The sequence below is a fragment of the Rhodnius prolixus genome, unplaced genomic scaffold (assembly GCF_049639745.1).
Source record: "Rhodnius prolixus isolate KJV_2025 unplaced genomic scaffold, Rpr scaffold_10, whole genome shotgun sequence".
NCBI classification, from domain to species: Eukaryota; Metazoa; Arthropoda; class Insecta; order Hemiptera; family Reduviidae; genus Rhodnius; species Rhodnius prolixus.
Genome location: NW_027411615.1, coordinates 21,787,254 through 21,799,779, shown reverse-complemented (window position 1 = coordinate 21,799,779; position 12,526 = coordinate 21,787,254). Strand labels below are relative to the sequence as shown.

General features: G+C 33.8%; 2 protein-coding genes across 7 annotated transcripts in view; one reads left to right on the top strand and one right to left on the bottom strand.

Moving 5' to 3' along the window:
• Positions 1-12,526, top strand: part of numb (NUMB endocytic adaptor protein) — a 251,312-nt gene that overhangs the window by 108,701 nt on the left and 130,085 nt on the right. The window lies entirely within an intron of this gene.
• The window catches only part of LOC141456686 (uncharacterized), a 29,734-nt gene that overhangs the window by 1,550 nt on the left and 15,658 nt on the right, over positions 1-12,526 (bottom strand). For 2 of the 3 annotated variants that reach the window (XM_074132871.1, XM_074132872.1), the window contains exons 13-19: positions 11,270-11,482; positions 9,086-9,428; positions 7,775-7,925; positions 7,478-7,658; positions 6,854-6,985; positions 976-1,213; positions 719-799 (exon numbers count right to left, since the gene is read on the bottom strand). In XM_074132871.1, coding sequence (XP_073988972.1) covers positions 719-799; positions 976-1,213; positions 6,854-6,985; positions 7,478-7,658; positions 7,775-7,925; positions 9,086-9,428; positions 11,270-11,482 — 1,339 coding nt within the window. The remainder of the gene's footprint in view (positions 1-718; positions 800-975; positions 1,214-6,853; positions 6,986-7,477; positions 7,659-7,774; positions 7,926-9,085; positions 9,429-11,269; positions 11,483-12,526) is intronic. The other variant, XM_074132873.1, reaches the window with a different exon arrangement.

The following is a 12,526-nucleotide window of genomic DNA, read 5'->3' as shown; positions in this document are numbered from 1 at the left end:
CCTCGGACTACTATTTTTTCCCCAATATGAAGAAATGGCTGGCAGGAAAAAGATTTTATTCAAACGAGGAGGTGATTGCAGAAACGAATGGCTATTTTTCAGACTTGGTCAAATCCTATTATTCGGAAGGGATCAACAAACTAGAGCAGCGTTGGACGAAGTGTATAAGCCTAAAAGGAGACTATGTTGAAAAATTAAAAAAGGTTTACCCCAAAAAATTAAGTAGTTTTTATTTTTGCACGGACTTTTCAAACGACCCTCGTATTACTCTAAATTTGCCTTGAGTACTCGGTAAACAAAAATAGTTGCACACATCAACGACCTTAAGAGACGATTAACGAATGGGCGGAGTCTGGTTGAAACTATGGAAATGTTGCTTCGCTAAACGCAGTGACACTCTAAGAGCACTGAAGAACTAACTGTCTCTCTCTAAAGAAGATAATGTTTCTTTAATAATCACGTCTATTTGTGGGACAATCGCTACTTGTTAGTTAGGTATCGAAGGTTTTTTTTAAAAAAACGAACTCCTTTTATCTTAAAAATTTGAAACAACTTTAAGATGTTCAAAGTTAATTTACGTATACTCGTATTTATTTGTAATCATCTAAACTCGAATAATCTGTATATGGATGGTATTTAAAGAGACCAACGAGAGATAAGTTTTCTTACACTGTCGCTTCAATAATTAAAAACATAAATTTCTAATTTGAAAAATTACCTCTTTTTCTTCTTTGGGCACGATGTGTATTTTTCATCACTTTCCTTACTCTGTAATTGCATGAATTCATCATATTCTTGCCTAAAACAATAGAATTTAATTTTGTTTGTTTTTGTTTAAGCAACATTTTTTTAGTTTACTAGTTTCTTTTCCAAGCAAGAAATGGGGAATATTTCAAAATCTTGTTAATTTGTTTTTAATTCTTATAAAAAGTGCAAAATTATTTTCAGTAACTAGATTTTAACTAACGATTTTACCTTATAGATGAAGGAATTGGCGCAGGAGAAGGAGTCTCAGTAAAATCATAGAACAGTGAATACACTAAGTCATTTTGTACTGGTTGCTGCGGCTCTTGATTAAGTAGTACATTTTCTAGCAGAACTTCGTCATCAGATTCTTTCCAAAAATTTGGAACTTGATTTGTCGGCTGTATCCCTGCGACACCAATATTGTCAAGTGCAATATTTCTTTCTGATGGTGGTGGTGTTGGGAATACTGTAAATTAATTTTAAATTAATAAATAAAGACTATTAGAAGGGTATCATCTACAAAACAGAATGTGAAAAAATTTTATTAGGGAAATTTTAAATAGTTTTAATTTAAAAATTAAATTAATTTAATTAATTAGTTTTAATTAAATCCCTTTTGTTGTCTTTCTTAATTAATTTGAATAAATTTTTATTTCACTTATTGTTGTAAGAAAAAAAATTGAATCAGTTTATTGAAATTAAGTTTTCATTGGACTCCAAACTGAACTTATTAACGGGGTAGCTCATTTATGGAAAAATGAATTTATGAATGTGTGAATACACGCACTTTTATCTCTTGAGTGAAAAACTAAACATTATTTGCCTAATGCCCGTCCTTGGCAGTTCAGAGTCAAATTTGAACTCCAATTGAGCCTGCCATCGCTGAGTTGCCCTTCTAGCTTGTACCAAGGGCATGTCTGCTTCACCAGGAATGGAACAGATAAGGGAATCATTACATTCTTAGCCGATTTATACGATTAGTTAGCTAATCTTGGCCGACTGCCATTCTAAAGAAAACCACTTCCTTCTGGCAGTTTTGGAAGAGATTACCATGTTCTTTTTTTTTATTCACTAATGGTTCACCTATCCAATTGCTTCTAAGCGCCCATGGTTCCCCCAATTTTTCTAGCTGTTTTTCTGGCTACCTTAGCCGTAATAGAGTCACGACAGAAACAATGCTCGCTTCAAGACGACAGCAAATACATCCTCTTCGTAAATTGACTTATTTCAGCCATATCCCCATCCTAATTAAAAATTTATGAATAAAAAACTGAAAAAAGTTCAAAAATGAAATTAATTTACGGGAATTTCCAAGACAAATACTAGTTAATTTTAATTAATTTACGGTTCTCCATGAGTTTTTTTTTAAATTAAAATTTTCTGTGAATTTTAAATGTTAACTATACAATATTTACATCTCACACATTCTGAAATATTTTTGAAATAATTAATTTAAAAGTGAAACAAACCAGGGGTGTCCATCTCAACTCGGGCCAATTGGTGCTACAGACAAGATTTACGCGAGTCACATCACATTTAAATTTATATTCTAAAGTGAGGATTCAATAATATGGGATTAGGATAATTAAAACACTATATAATTGTATTTATAAAACGAAAATTATTCTTTTTTACCTCAAAAACTTGCCAGAGATTTCCTCGTACAAGTTTTGCTATATCTGGATTCAAAGAGTGAGAATGTAAGAATATATTTTGGGAATTCCTACCTCTTTTTTGCCTTTTAAAACCGAATCATTCTGGAATTCCACTTAGAGTGGCACACATAAAAGGGTTCCAAACGTCGCCGGAACTGAGTCAGCGTTTTTATACACCAGGACGCATTGTTCACGCGTTTTCAGTAGCTAGAGTTAACGAGGGAGGGAATTGTGTGTACGATATTGGCTTTGATCTACAGTGGTCAAAAAAAGTATTCATACACTAAGTTTTTTTACTTTATCTACTGAACTTTTTGGTTCTAGGATGACTAGTTCTTCAGCACTGAAAGCGAAGATAGTAACAATGAATTTAGTACTTAATGAATGGCTGCTTTATAATGCCCGGAAACAACTTCTCACCCCTCCACAGTCTCCGTATATTTATTTATTTATTTATTATTTACAAGCTTGTAGGTAAATACCTTTAGCTGGGAGTTGTAACAAAAATGTACAAACAGTAAAAATAAAAATAGAAGTAAATAAATGAAAAATACAAAATAGAAAAATAAAATAAAGCAAAATAAATAAATAAAATAGCATTTCATTAATATAGTAATAAAATAAAGGAAACTATTCTTTATGAGGTAAACAAGTGGATAACTAAAACATAACTCATAGACACATGTACATGAGTGAAAATAGCTTAATTAGTTTTTTTTTTTTTTTTATGATTTAAGGCGCGTCAACATCTATGGTTATTGGCGCCCGGAGCTTTTTTCAGTGCACTGCCGGCCTCCGGACAGTGTTCTCTCGTTACAGACAACACTGTCCATCACCGGACAGTGAGCTGTAAGAAGCTCCTGGGAAGAGAAAATCTAAGGGTTAGCAGCTGGATTCGAACCCGGGACCTCCGCGTGGGAATCGAGTACGCTAACCACATAGCTAATCCCTCCCCTACTTAATTAGTTAAACATAAATTACTCAACAGTTATCACTCTAAGAGCAAAGAACTTCTGAGCTTCAGAGCTTGGTGCATAAAACTGTAAATATCATTAATTTGCTGCACACTATTTATGTCTAACAGCTTGAGAAGGCTATCATTTTTAGATTTATTTGAAGAATGGTACGTGTAGAGAAAGTGACTTCTGACGGGTAACAGTGAGGTACATTCAAAGAGGAAATGAACAATTGAATCTGGAGAAAAAGAGTTACAAATGAGGCAAAGATTCTTTTCATCAAATTCATAACAGGTTTCATTAATATAGAACCTTGCCTTGGACATATTGCACAGCCTTAATTGCGCTACCACTCTCACTTTTTTAATATTTACTTTCCAATCCAGATATGGCTCTGGTAATCCGAGTGTAACAGTCTCCGTATATAAACCCTATTGAAAATATATGGTCTTATTTGGGACGGAAAATTCGAAAATTGAAATGTTCTTCCAGAAAAGAGCTCATAACCAATTTAAAGAAATCATGGACAGAAATCACATCTCAAGAGACACTAAACCTGGTGGAATCTATGCCAAGGAGGCTTCAGGCAATAACAAATGCAAAGGGATTGCTTACAAAATATTAGGTCTTTAGTTTTGCGTTAATTATAACATTCAGACTGAGTGTATGAATACTTATTTTGCATACAATAAATTATTTTTCTGCTTTTTAATCAATTCTTTATGTTTATAAAAGAAAACGAGAGCAATAAATTCATGGTTACTATCTTCGATTTCAGTGCTGAAGAACTAGTCATCCTAGAACCAAAAAGTTCAGTAGATAAAGTAAGAAAACTTAAGTGTATGAATACTTTTTTTGACCACTGTAAGTGCTATTTTCTTCATTACGATTTTTTTTCCATTTTCATTTTATTTCAGAACAACGCTGGCCCCAGAACAATTAGCTCGGGGGCCACCAGGTTAACCCCTCTGGTTTAAACAATCATATAATGTTAAAAAGAAAACATTTTACGAGGTGTGTTCAAAAAGTAACGGGAATTTTCGTTTTTTGAAAAAAATATTTATTTATTCATCTACATTAATATTGTCGCCTTCAAAGTAGTCCCCTTCGCATGCAATACACTTGTGCCAGCGCTTTTTCCAATCCTCGAAACACTTCTGAAACTCGATCTTTGTGATAGCTTTCAGCGATTCGCTTTTAATGTCATCTATGCTTGTAAAACGACGGCCTTTTAATGTTCTCTTTATGTTTGGAAATAGAAAAAAGTCACATGGAGCCATGTCTGGCGAATATGGAGGCTGGGGCATCGTTAAAGTTTTGTTTTTGGCCAAAAATTCACGAACAAGCAATGAAGTGTGAGCAGGTGCATTATCGTGGTGCAAAATCCATGAATTGTTTTGCCACAAATCCGGGCGTTTTTTTCGGATTGCTTCACGCAAACGGCGTTGAACTTGTAGGTAGTACTCCTTATTGATTGTTTGACCTTGTGGCAAGAATTCATGATGCACTATGCCATTAAAATCGAAGAACACAGTGAGCATAACCTTCACATTCGACCGCACTTGTCGAGCCTTTTTCGGTCTTGGCGATCCAGAATGCCTCCACTGGGACGATTGAGCCTTAGTTTCGACATCATATCCGTAAACCCATGTTTCGTCACCTGTTATAACACGTTTCAGTAGATCCGCATCGTTGTCGACTTCATTGAGTGACTCTTGAGCAACTTCCATTCTCCGCTGTTTTTGTTCGAAATTCAACAATTTTGGAACAAATTTTGCTGCCACACGTTTCATACCCAAAACATCCGAAAAAATTTCATGGCATGAGCCAATTGATATGGCAACATCATCAGCGACTTCTCTGATTGTGATTCGGCGATCGTTCATAACCATTTCTTTCACTTTTTTCACGTTTTCATCGGTTGTTGATGTGCTTGGACGTCCAGGTCGTTCGTCATCTTCAACGTTTTCGCGGCCATCTTGGAAACGCTTATACCACTCGTAAATCCTTGTTTTACTCATAGCAGACTCACCATATGCCTTTATTAACATTTCACACACTTTATTACACTTTATTTCATTTTTTACGCAAAATTTAATACAAATTCTTTGATCCATTTTTTTTAACAAACAAAAATCGCCAAGCTCGAAAAACACGTCTAACCTTAACGGCTGCCACTTAAGAAGTAAACAATGAATATTACTGAAAATTTTATCGTACTTCAGGGGCATGTGTACCAACATAATAAAAAAAAAAAAATTTACAATCAGACTCTCCAAACCCGCGAAATTTAAAAATTCCCGTTACTTTTTGAACACACCTCGTATGCCGAAATTTCAAATGTGTCAATTAGGAGTATTACTATTTATAAAAAAGTATGAATGATTGTTTTTTTGGCAGATTATTTTTAATTAATCAAATGTAGCTTTCATTTTCACAACTTCTTCAAAAAACTTTGCCCCTCTCAAAAGCAAAAAAACATTAGCATCATTCTTAAACAATAACCAATAGTACGAAGTATGATAATCCCATTTTGGGTAACAAATCCAAATAAACAAATAAAAATATGAGGTGCGGCTATTAAATAACGAGACTTATGCTATAAAAAATTTTTATTTTAAATTCATACATATTAATTGATTATCCCCTCCAATGTCTCTACTCTGCTCCTTGCCAATTTGCCACTGGTGGAAGTCGTCTTCTGTAAGCTCCCACTTGACGCACTGGCCACTTTTGGTGTTATTGCTTCAACGCTATCAAAACGTGTCCCTTTTCAACGCAGATTTGACCATTGGTAACAGATGGAAGTCACTTGGAGCCAGGTAAGATGAATAAGAAGGATGATGGCCAAACTTTGGGATGTCTGGCGAGAAACGTCTTAAAAGACAAATACACTGTGAGCCGGTGCGTTATCTTGATGCAGAACCCATGTCTTTTTTTCTTCCACAATTAAGGTTCTTTTCTTCATATTATTATTATTCTTCCAAGTAACCAGTAGAGGACTCTAGCAAGCATCATCTTCAAACATCTTCGCGGCCTTCTTTAAAACGTTTAAACCACTCAAAAAACATGTGCACTTGATATACACTAATTACCGATATACCTTACATAGTAATTCACGTTTCTGTGGTCGTATTCCCATGTTTGGTATAAAATTTCACAACAACTCTTTGCTCAACTGAAATATTTAAACATTTTTCAGGCAAAAAAAAAACCACATTTAAGTTACAAAAACAAATGCCATGGCCATATGAATATGTCTACTGGCATCGGGTTTCCGGCAATCAAAAGAGGAGGCCTCAAGCTAAACAGCGGTTGGGCGTACCAACTTTGTCGCACGCACAGTTGGCCCGCAATCGCTCATTATTCTAGTTTATTTAATAGTCGCACCTCCTATTAATTTTATTCTTACACCAATAAACTTAAGTTTTATCATAAAATATAGATTTATTTTTTTAAATTTTTTTTATGCGAATTAACATATTTTTTTTTTACCACTAGTAAAATCTCTTTCCATTGGTAACGTTTGGAGCAAATTTGCCTTTTTTTGTTGAAGTTCTTGTACACGTTTTTCTATAATATCATTATCTGCCTTTAATTTTTGCAGGTATAACAAATACGAAGAAACTGTAAATAGAAACGAAAGTAAATATTAAAAGTGCAATTCTTATTGCAATAATTTTTTTTAAAAAAAACCCGTATGAAAAAAGGTAAGCCAGCTCTTTTTTTAAAAAGATTTATTCTCAGAATCATTCACCAATAAACTTAATCAACTCTCAATTAAATAGCAATCAATCTTTACGCGTTTTAAGCTCAATCACCCTTGCGAGCCAGTTTAATAGCTTGAACCCCTCAAATTACAAATCACCGTCACCAACTTCCAATATTGTTCTTGTTTACATGTTCATTATAATTCAAATTGACGTATTAATCTTAGTTATTCCAGCACAGTTCATATAAATTTAGATTAAATGTCTTTAATTAATCTGTATTGATCATTTAATTTAATAGATTACTTTAAATTTAGTTTTTCAGATTTTATTCACTCATAAGATATTAACTACACTAACATCGCACAATATTCTAAACTAAACCGAATTTTATCGTTTGACAACTTACCTTTAACAAATTCTCCATAATTGGACAATAACTTTTTATCTTGCTTTGGAATATCTTTTGGAATGGGATGTAACTTCAAATGTGTCCATGCTTTGTTGCCCATAACTTTAGGTTCACTACATTCCATGTAAGAAGAAGCCAAATTGTTATCAAAGCAATTCTTGCTGCTCCCATTTTGTGACTAAAAAAACATTTTTATCACAGGTGTAATTAGATTAATCACGTAAATTGAATTATCTAATAATTTTTTGAACGTAATGGACTAGAAAAACGTTGTTTAGCGCAAGAAAAATATACCTGACTACATGGTGATCTTGCATCTAACACATTAACTGGTACCACCGTTTCTTCCAGTGTTATTTTGTTAAATGAATTTACATCTGCTGCATTTGGTATTCTTAAATGATTACTAGCTTTGTGTGAGATGGTTAGATCATCCATCAAATCCCTAAAACAATGTTTATTTGCAATTAGAAAAATATGTATCCGTACATTTAATGTGTAGGATTGAAATAGCGAGGATTTGGTCAAACTAAAAAAACAATACCGTCTTCTACGCCCAAGATTTCGACATATTTATTGTCTTCTTCAGGGTCTGGATATTACAAAATAAATAACATAGTAATTAGACTATAGTGTATTAATAGTCTAATTGTTGGGTTATTTATTTGTAATATCCAGATCCTGAAGAAGACACTAAATTTGTGGAAACGTTGGCGTATAAGACGGAGTTGTAAGGATTTATTTTGACCGAATCCTCGCTAGTTTCAATCCTAAATAATAATAGTTACGGTTTACTAAAGAATAATACAAATTCGTTCATTTAATAAAATTTCAAAAATAAAATTATAATTCTGTTAATTCCTCTCAACGTCTTTTGAACTGACTTTGAAGAAGGTCGTTAAAATAGAGGACATTATTTTGCTATCAGTGGTAAGACCAGCACAGAGCTAATCTGAGATTTGGAGTATTTAAAAAACTCTAGATGATACTGAATTTTATCTAAGAAGAAAATAAGCAATCGGAAAAATTGTCAATTTTGAGTCCATTATGAAGAATTGGAAAATGGTTTTGTCAAATGAGTGTGTTTGTTACTGCAATGTTTATCCACCGTAACTCAAAAACCAATAAACAGAATGTTCAAATTTGATATTTCACTTGAGCACCTAAAATTTAGGGTAGCACTTTTCGTAAATGATATTTTACTTAATAGATTTGTTATTTACTAAAAAAATTCTCTAAGCAGAATTCATTTATTCAGAGTAGGCAGGAACACACAGTTCAGATGAATAATAATAATTATTATAATTATTAATAAATTAAAGATGGGCAATCATTAATTTGGTTCAGAAAAACGTCCTATTAATACCTATCCTTACATTTTAAACTAAGAAAATTAATTGACAAAGGAACATCAATCAACTCAAAGATATTACAAAAACAAATTCCTTTTCTTACGCTTAAGGAAGAAGGAAATGAAGATTACCCTAATGATGGACAAGGCCAGTAATATAAATGGATGTAAAAGGAGAAATGGAAAAAGAGGACTTCAGAAATATCTTAAAATAACAACAATGATTTGATATAAAAGATAAAATTATGGATCACCTTAAATTGTTAAAGGTTTGATTATCAGATCCTCTCAAATTATCACATTGTAGATTACAATTTATTTCTTGTCTTGACTCTGCTCTAGCTTTTGAAACTTGATGTAATGGTGATAAGAAAATATCACATTTGTTTGCCATCTCAATATCAGTGTCAATGTTAGACGTATTAACAATTTCATTGTGAGAGATAATATCATAAGCATTATTATCAGTTATAATTGCTTCATCTGGAGGTACAGTTACCACAATTGAATTAGAAGTATTAGAAGTAGTTTCTTCTGTAGTCATAATTACATATTCTTGTACACATAGATCATTTCCAGCATCATCATTTATCGGATCTAAAACAGAAGAAACCGAAATGTTGATGATAGACACATACATTTTATTAACAAAAATGAATTAATAATAATATGCCTTCAAAACGAAATAAATAATACAAAATAAAGGGAAAGTGCCAACAATTTAATTGTACCCTATCTGAACGAATGTGAGATGCCATTCCATTGGAGCAAGGCAATCAAATGAGGTATTTAGAAAAAAAGATAACCAATTGGAATTCGTGAATTCTAGAGGCAACTAGTTATTAACTAGCGCTTATAAAAGCCTCTCTAATATCTTCTTCTGTTTTGTGAAACTGATTCCGCTATGAGAATCAATAAATAGGTAAAACTAATTGGCAGGATTTAGGAAGGGGCCGTCTACCGTTGGATTTGTTTTTTCTGTTCGTATAATTATGCAAATAGGGATGGAATTTAAAGTGCCGACAGAGCACTAACGTTAGCATTGATCATATTCAAAGCTGGAGGAGATGAAATTACCCTTCATACTTGTTAGGTATCATATACGAGGTCTGTAAATTAAGAAATGAGACTGATTTTTATAAAAAAATTTATTCAAAAAGAATTACAATTCTATATTGTCACCTTCGAAATAACTTCCTTCTGAAGCCACACAGCGCTGGAGACGTTTCTTCCACTCCTCATAGCCGTGCTCGAACTCCGATACTGGAATAGCCTTCAGCTGCTCGATTACAGCCGTTTGAATGTTTTCGACTGTTTTGCTTCAGACATGGACACAGTGCAACGGAAACTCTTGCTAAACTTCAGCAGGCCTACGGAGATAGTGTTTTGTCAAGAGACCAGGTTTTTCGGTGGTTTAAGGCATTTTCAGAAGGAAGAGAGCCGATTGAAGATGAACTATGAAGCGGAAGGCCTTCATCTTCAAGAACCGATGAAAATGTCGACAGAATCCGGGATCTTGTGCGTTCAGATCGCCAGTTGACAGTCAGAATGATCGGGGAGGAGTTAAATTTGACTCACACCACCGTTCATCAAATTTTGACCAATGAATTGGGGATGAAAAAAATCTGCGCAAAAATGGTCCCAAAAAACCAATTTCAATAAACGAGTTTTTGGCCAGTAAAAACATTCCTGTGGCTCCTCAGCCTCCTTATTCGCCTGACTTGAGTCCTTGTGACTTTTTTCTCTTCCCGAAGTTGAAAAATCACCCCAAAGGGAACTCATTTTGGGACAGTCGAAAACATTCAAACGGCTATAACCATCCAGCTGAAGGCTATTCCAGTATCGGAGTTCGAGCGCTCCTATGAGGAGTCTCCAGCGCTGTGTGGATCCGAAGGAAGTTATTTTGAAAGTGGAAATATAGAATTGTAATTCTTTTTGAATAAAAAAATTTTAAAAAAAAAATCAGTCTCATTACTTAATTTACAGACTTCGTAAAGTACGAGTGCAGTCTAATGTTTCTTTTGACTTTAAAAAACGCACGCAAAGGGTTAAGACAAGGTGAAAAAGTAATCACGAGATCCTAGAATTTTGACATCGAACAGGTACGATAATTCTGTTCAATTATTTGCTAATGCGGATGATGTAGTCATTGTGACAATATTTCTTCGTCGTTGAAGTGTGCGTCCGTCATATTTTATTTGCTCAATGCGTACATATTTCTGTAGGTAAAGGAGTTTTATCTACTTTGGCTTACAAGTCAACACATTTCAGACGTTTTGCAGAGCTCTTAAACGGCTTACTGTCAGGTGATAAATAGAATTATCCCTAATAACAGCAACAAGCGGAGGCCGTCAGTGAGGTTCTGGTGAATTTGACCTCACATGTTGACGCCCTTAATTTAAAAATTAATTAAATAAAAATACAACTTTGCCGCATACCTGAGTCCATATCTTCATCAAAACTCTCTTGTGCATCATATGAGGATATTTCTCGATTGGAGTCTATTGAAGTAGATGTATTGACGATAGCTGGAATTACAGATATATCTTCCACATTAGAATGAGCGCTTTGCGATGAAGAAGATCCAGATGTATTCATATTATCTGGATTAAGAATTTTTGGACTGCATTGTAGTTCTGGATCTGTTCCTGCTACAATAAAAATGGCAAAAAAATATCTTTTATGAAACACTATCTTTCTCTGGCTGCAATTTACTTAATCTAAAGTTGACCTATATTAAAAATACAGTTGGGAATTTTAGGCCCAAGACTGTATCACCATTACGCGTTACCTCGGCGCTTTTAGCCTGATTCTTAAAAGCAAAAACAAAAAATGCATAAAATTAAGCCTCTAAATCCTCAGGCTCTTCAGCACTCTTAAAAGACATTCAAATTTTGTGCCTTCACTTCCGAGCTGAAGTTACTATGTTCTAAAGAACCAAAAAAAAAAGCCACAGCTTTACTAAAGAATTTTTTTCAGACTTGATACCCAGATCAAGAAAAAATGTTGAGTAATGAGGAGGTTGATTACTTGGACCAAGTTAGGCTGGAAACATAGTGGAGCGGCGAGCAAGGCGGCGATGATAGCTGCTTCAAATCAAAGAGAGCGACGAGCAGCGAGCAAAGATTCGCATGCACATAGTGACGAGCGTAGTCGCGTTCTCCTTTTGACAAAACAAGATGGAGGAACTATTTTTATATGAAAATTCTTCGTTGAAACTTTGGTATTTGCAGCAGCTTAGTAGTAGGAGCTGCAGTGTACATGACATAAATAAGTCTAGAAATGAACCTGGTGAATTTCATCACTTGTACCAACAACTTCGGGAGCATCCTGGCAAGTTTCATGCTTTTTTCGAATGTCTTATCAACATTTGATTATATACTAGCCCAGTGTAACCCCATTAATCAAAATCAAATTTTATTGTTTCTGAATAATACAACTCACAACAAAAGTTAGGCACAATATGGAAAAATTAACTAAATACAAATCTGTGTAACCCCATTAATCCTAGCAGTTACTTTAAGGTTAGAAAAGAATAAATAAAAACAAAATAGAAATATATGCAGATAAAAAGAAATTAGTCAATTAAAAAAAAAACAATAATTTTATTAAATCACTTTATTATTACTAATAATTACTAAATCAGTCGTAAATTAATGTTGTTCATCTGAAAAACTGGAGTAGTACGACGCTAC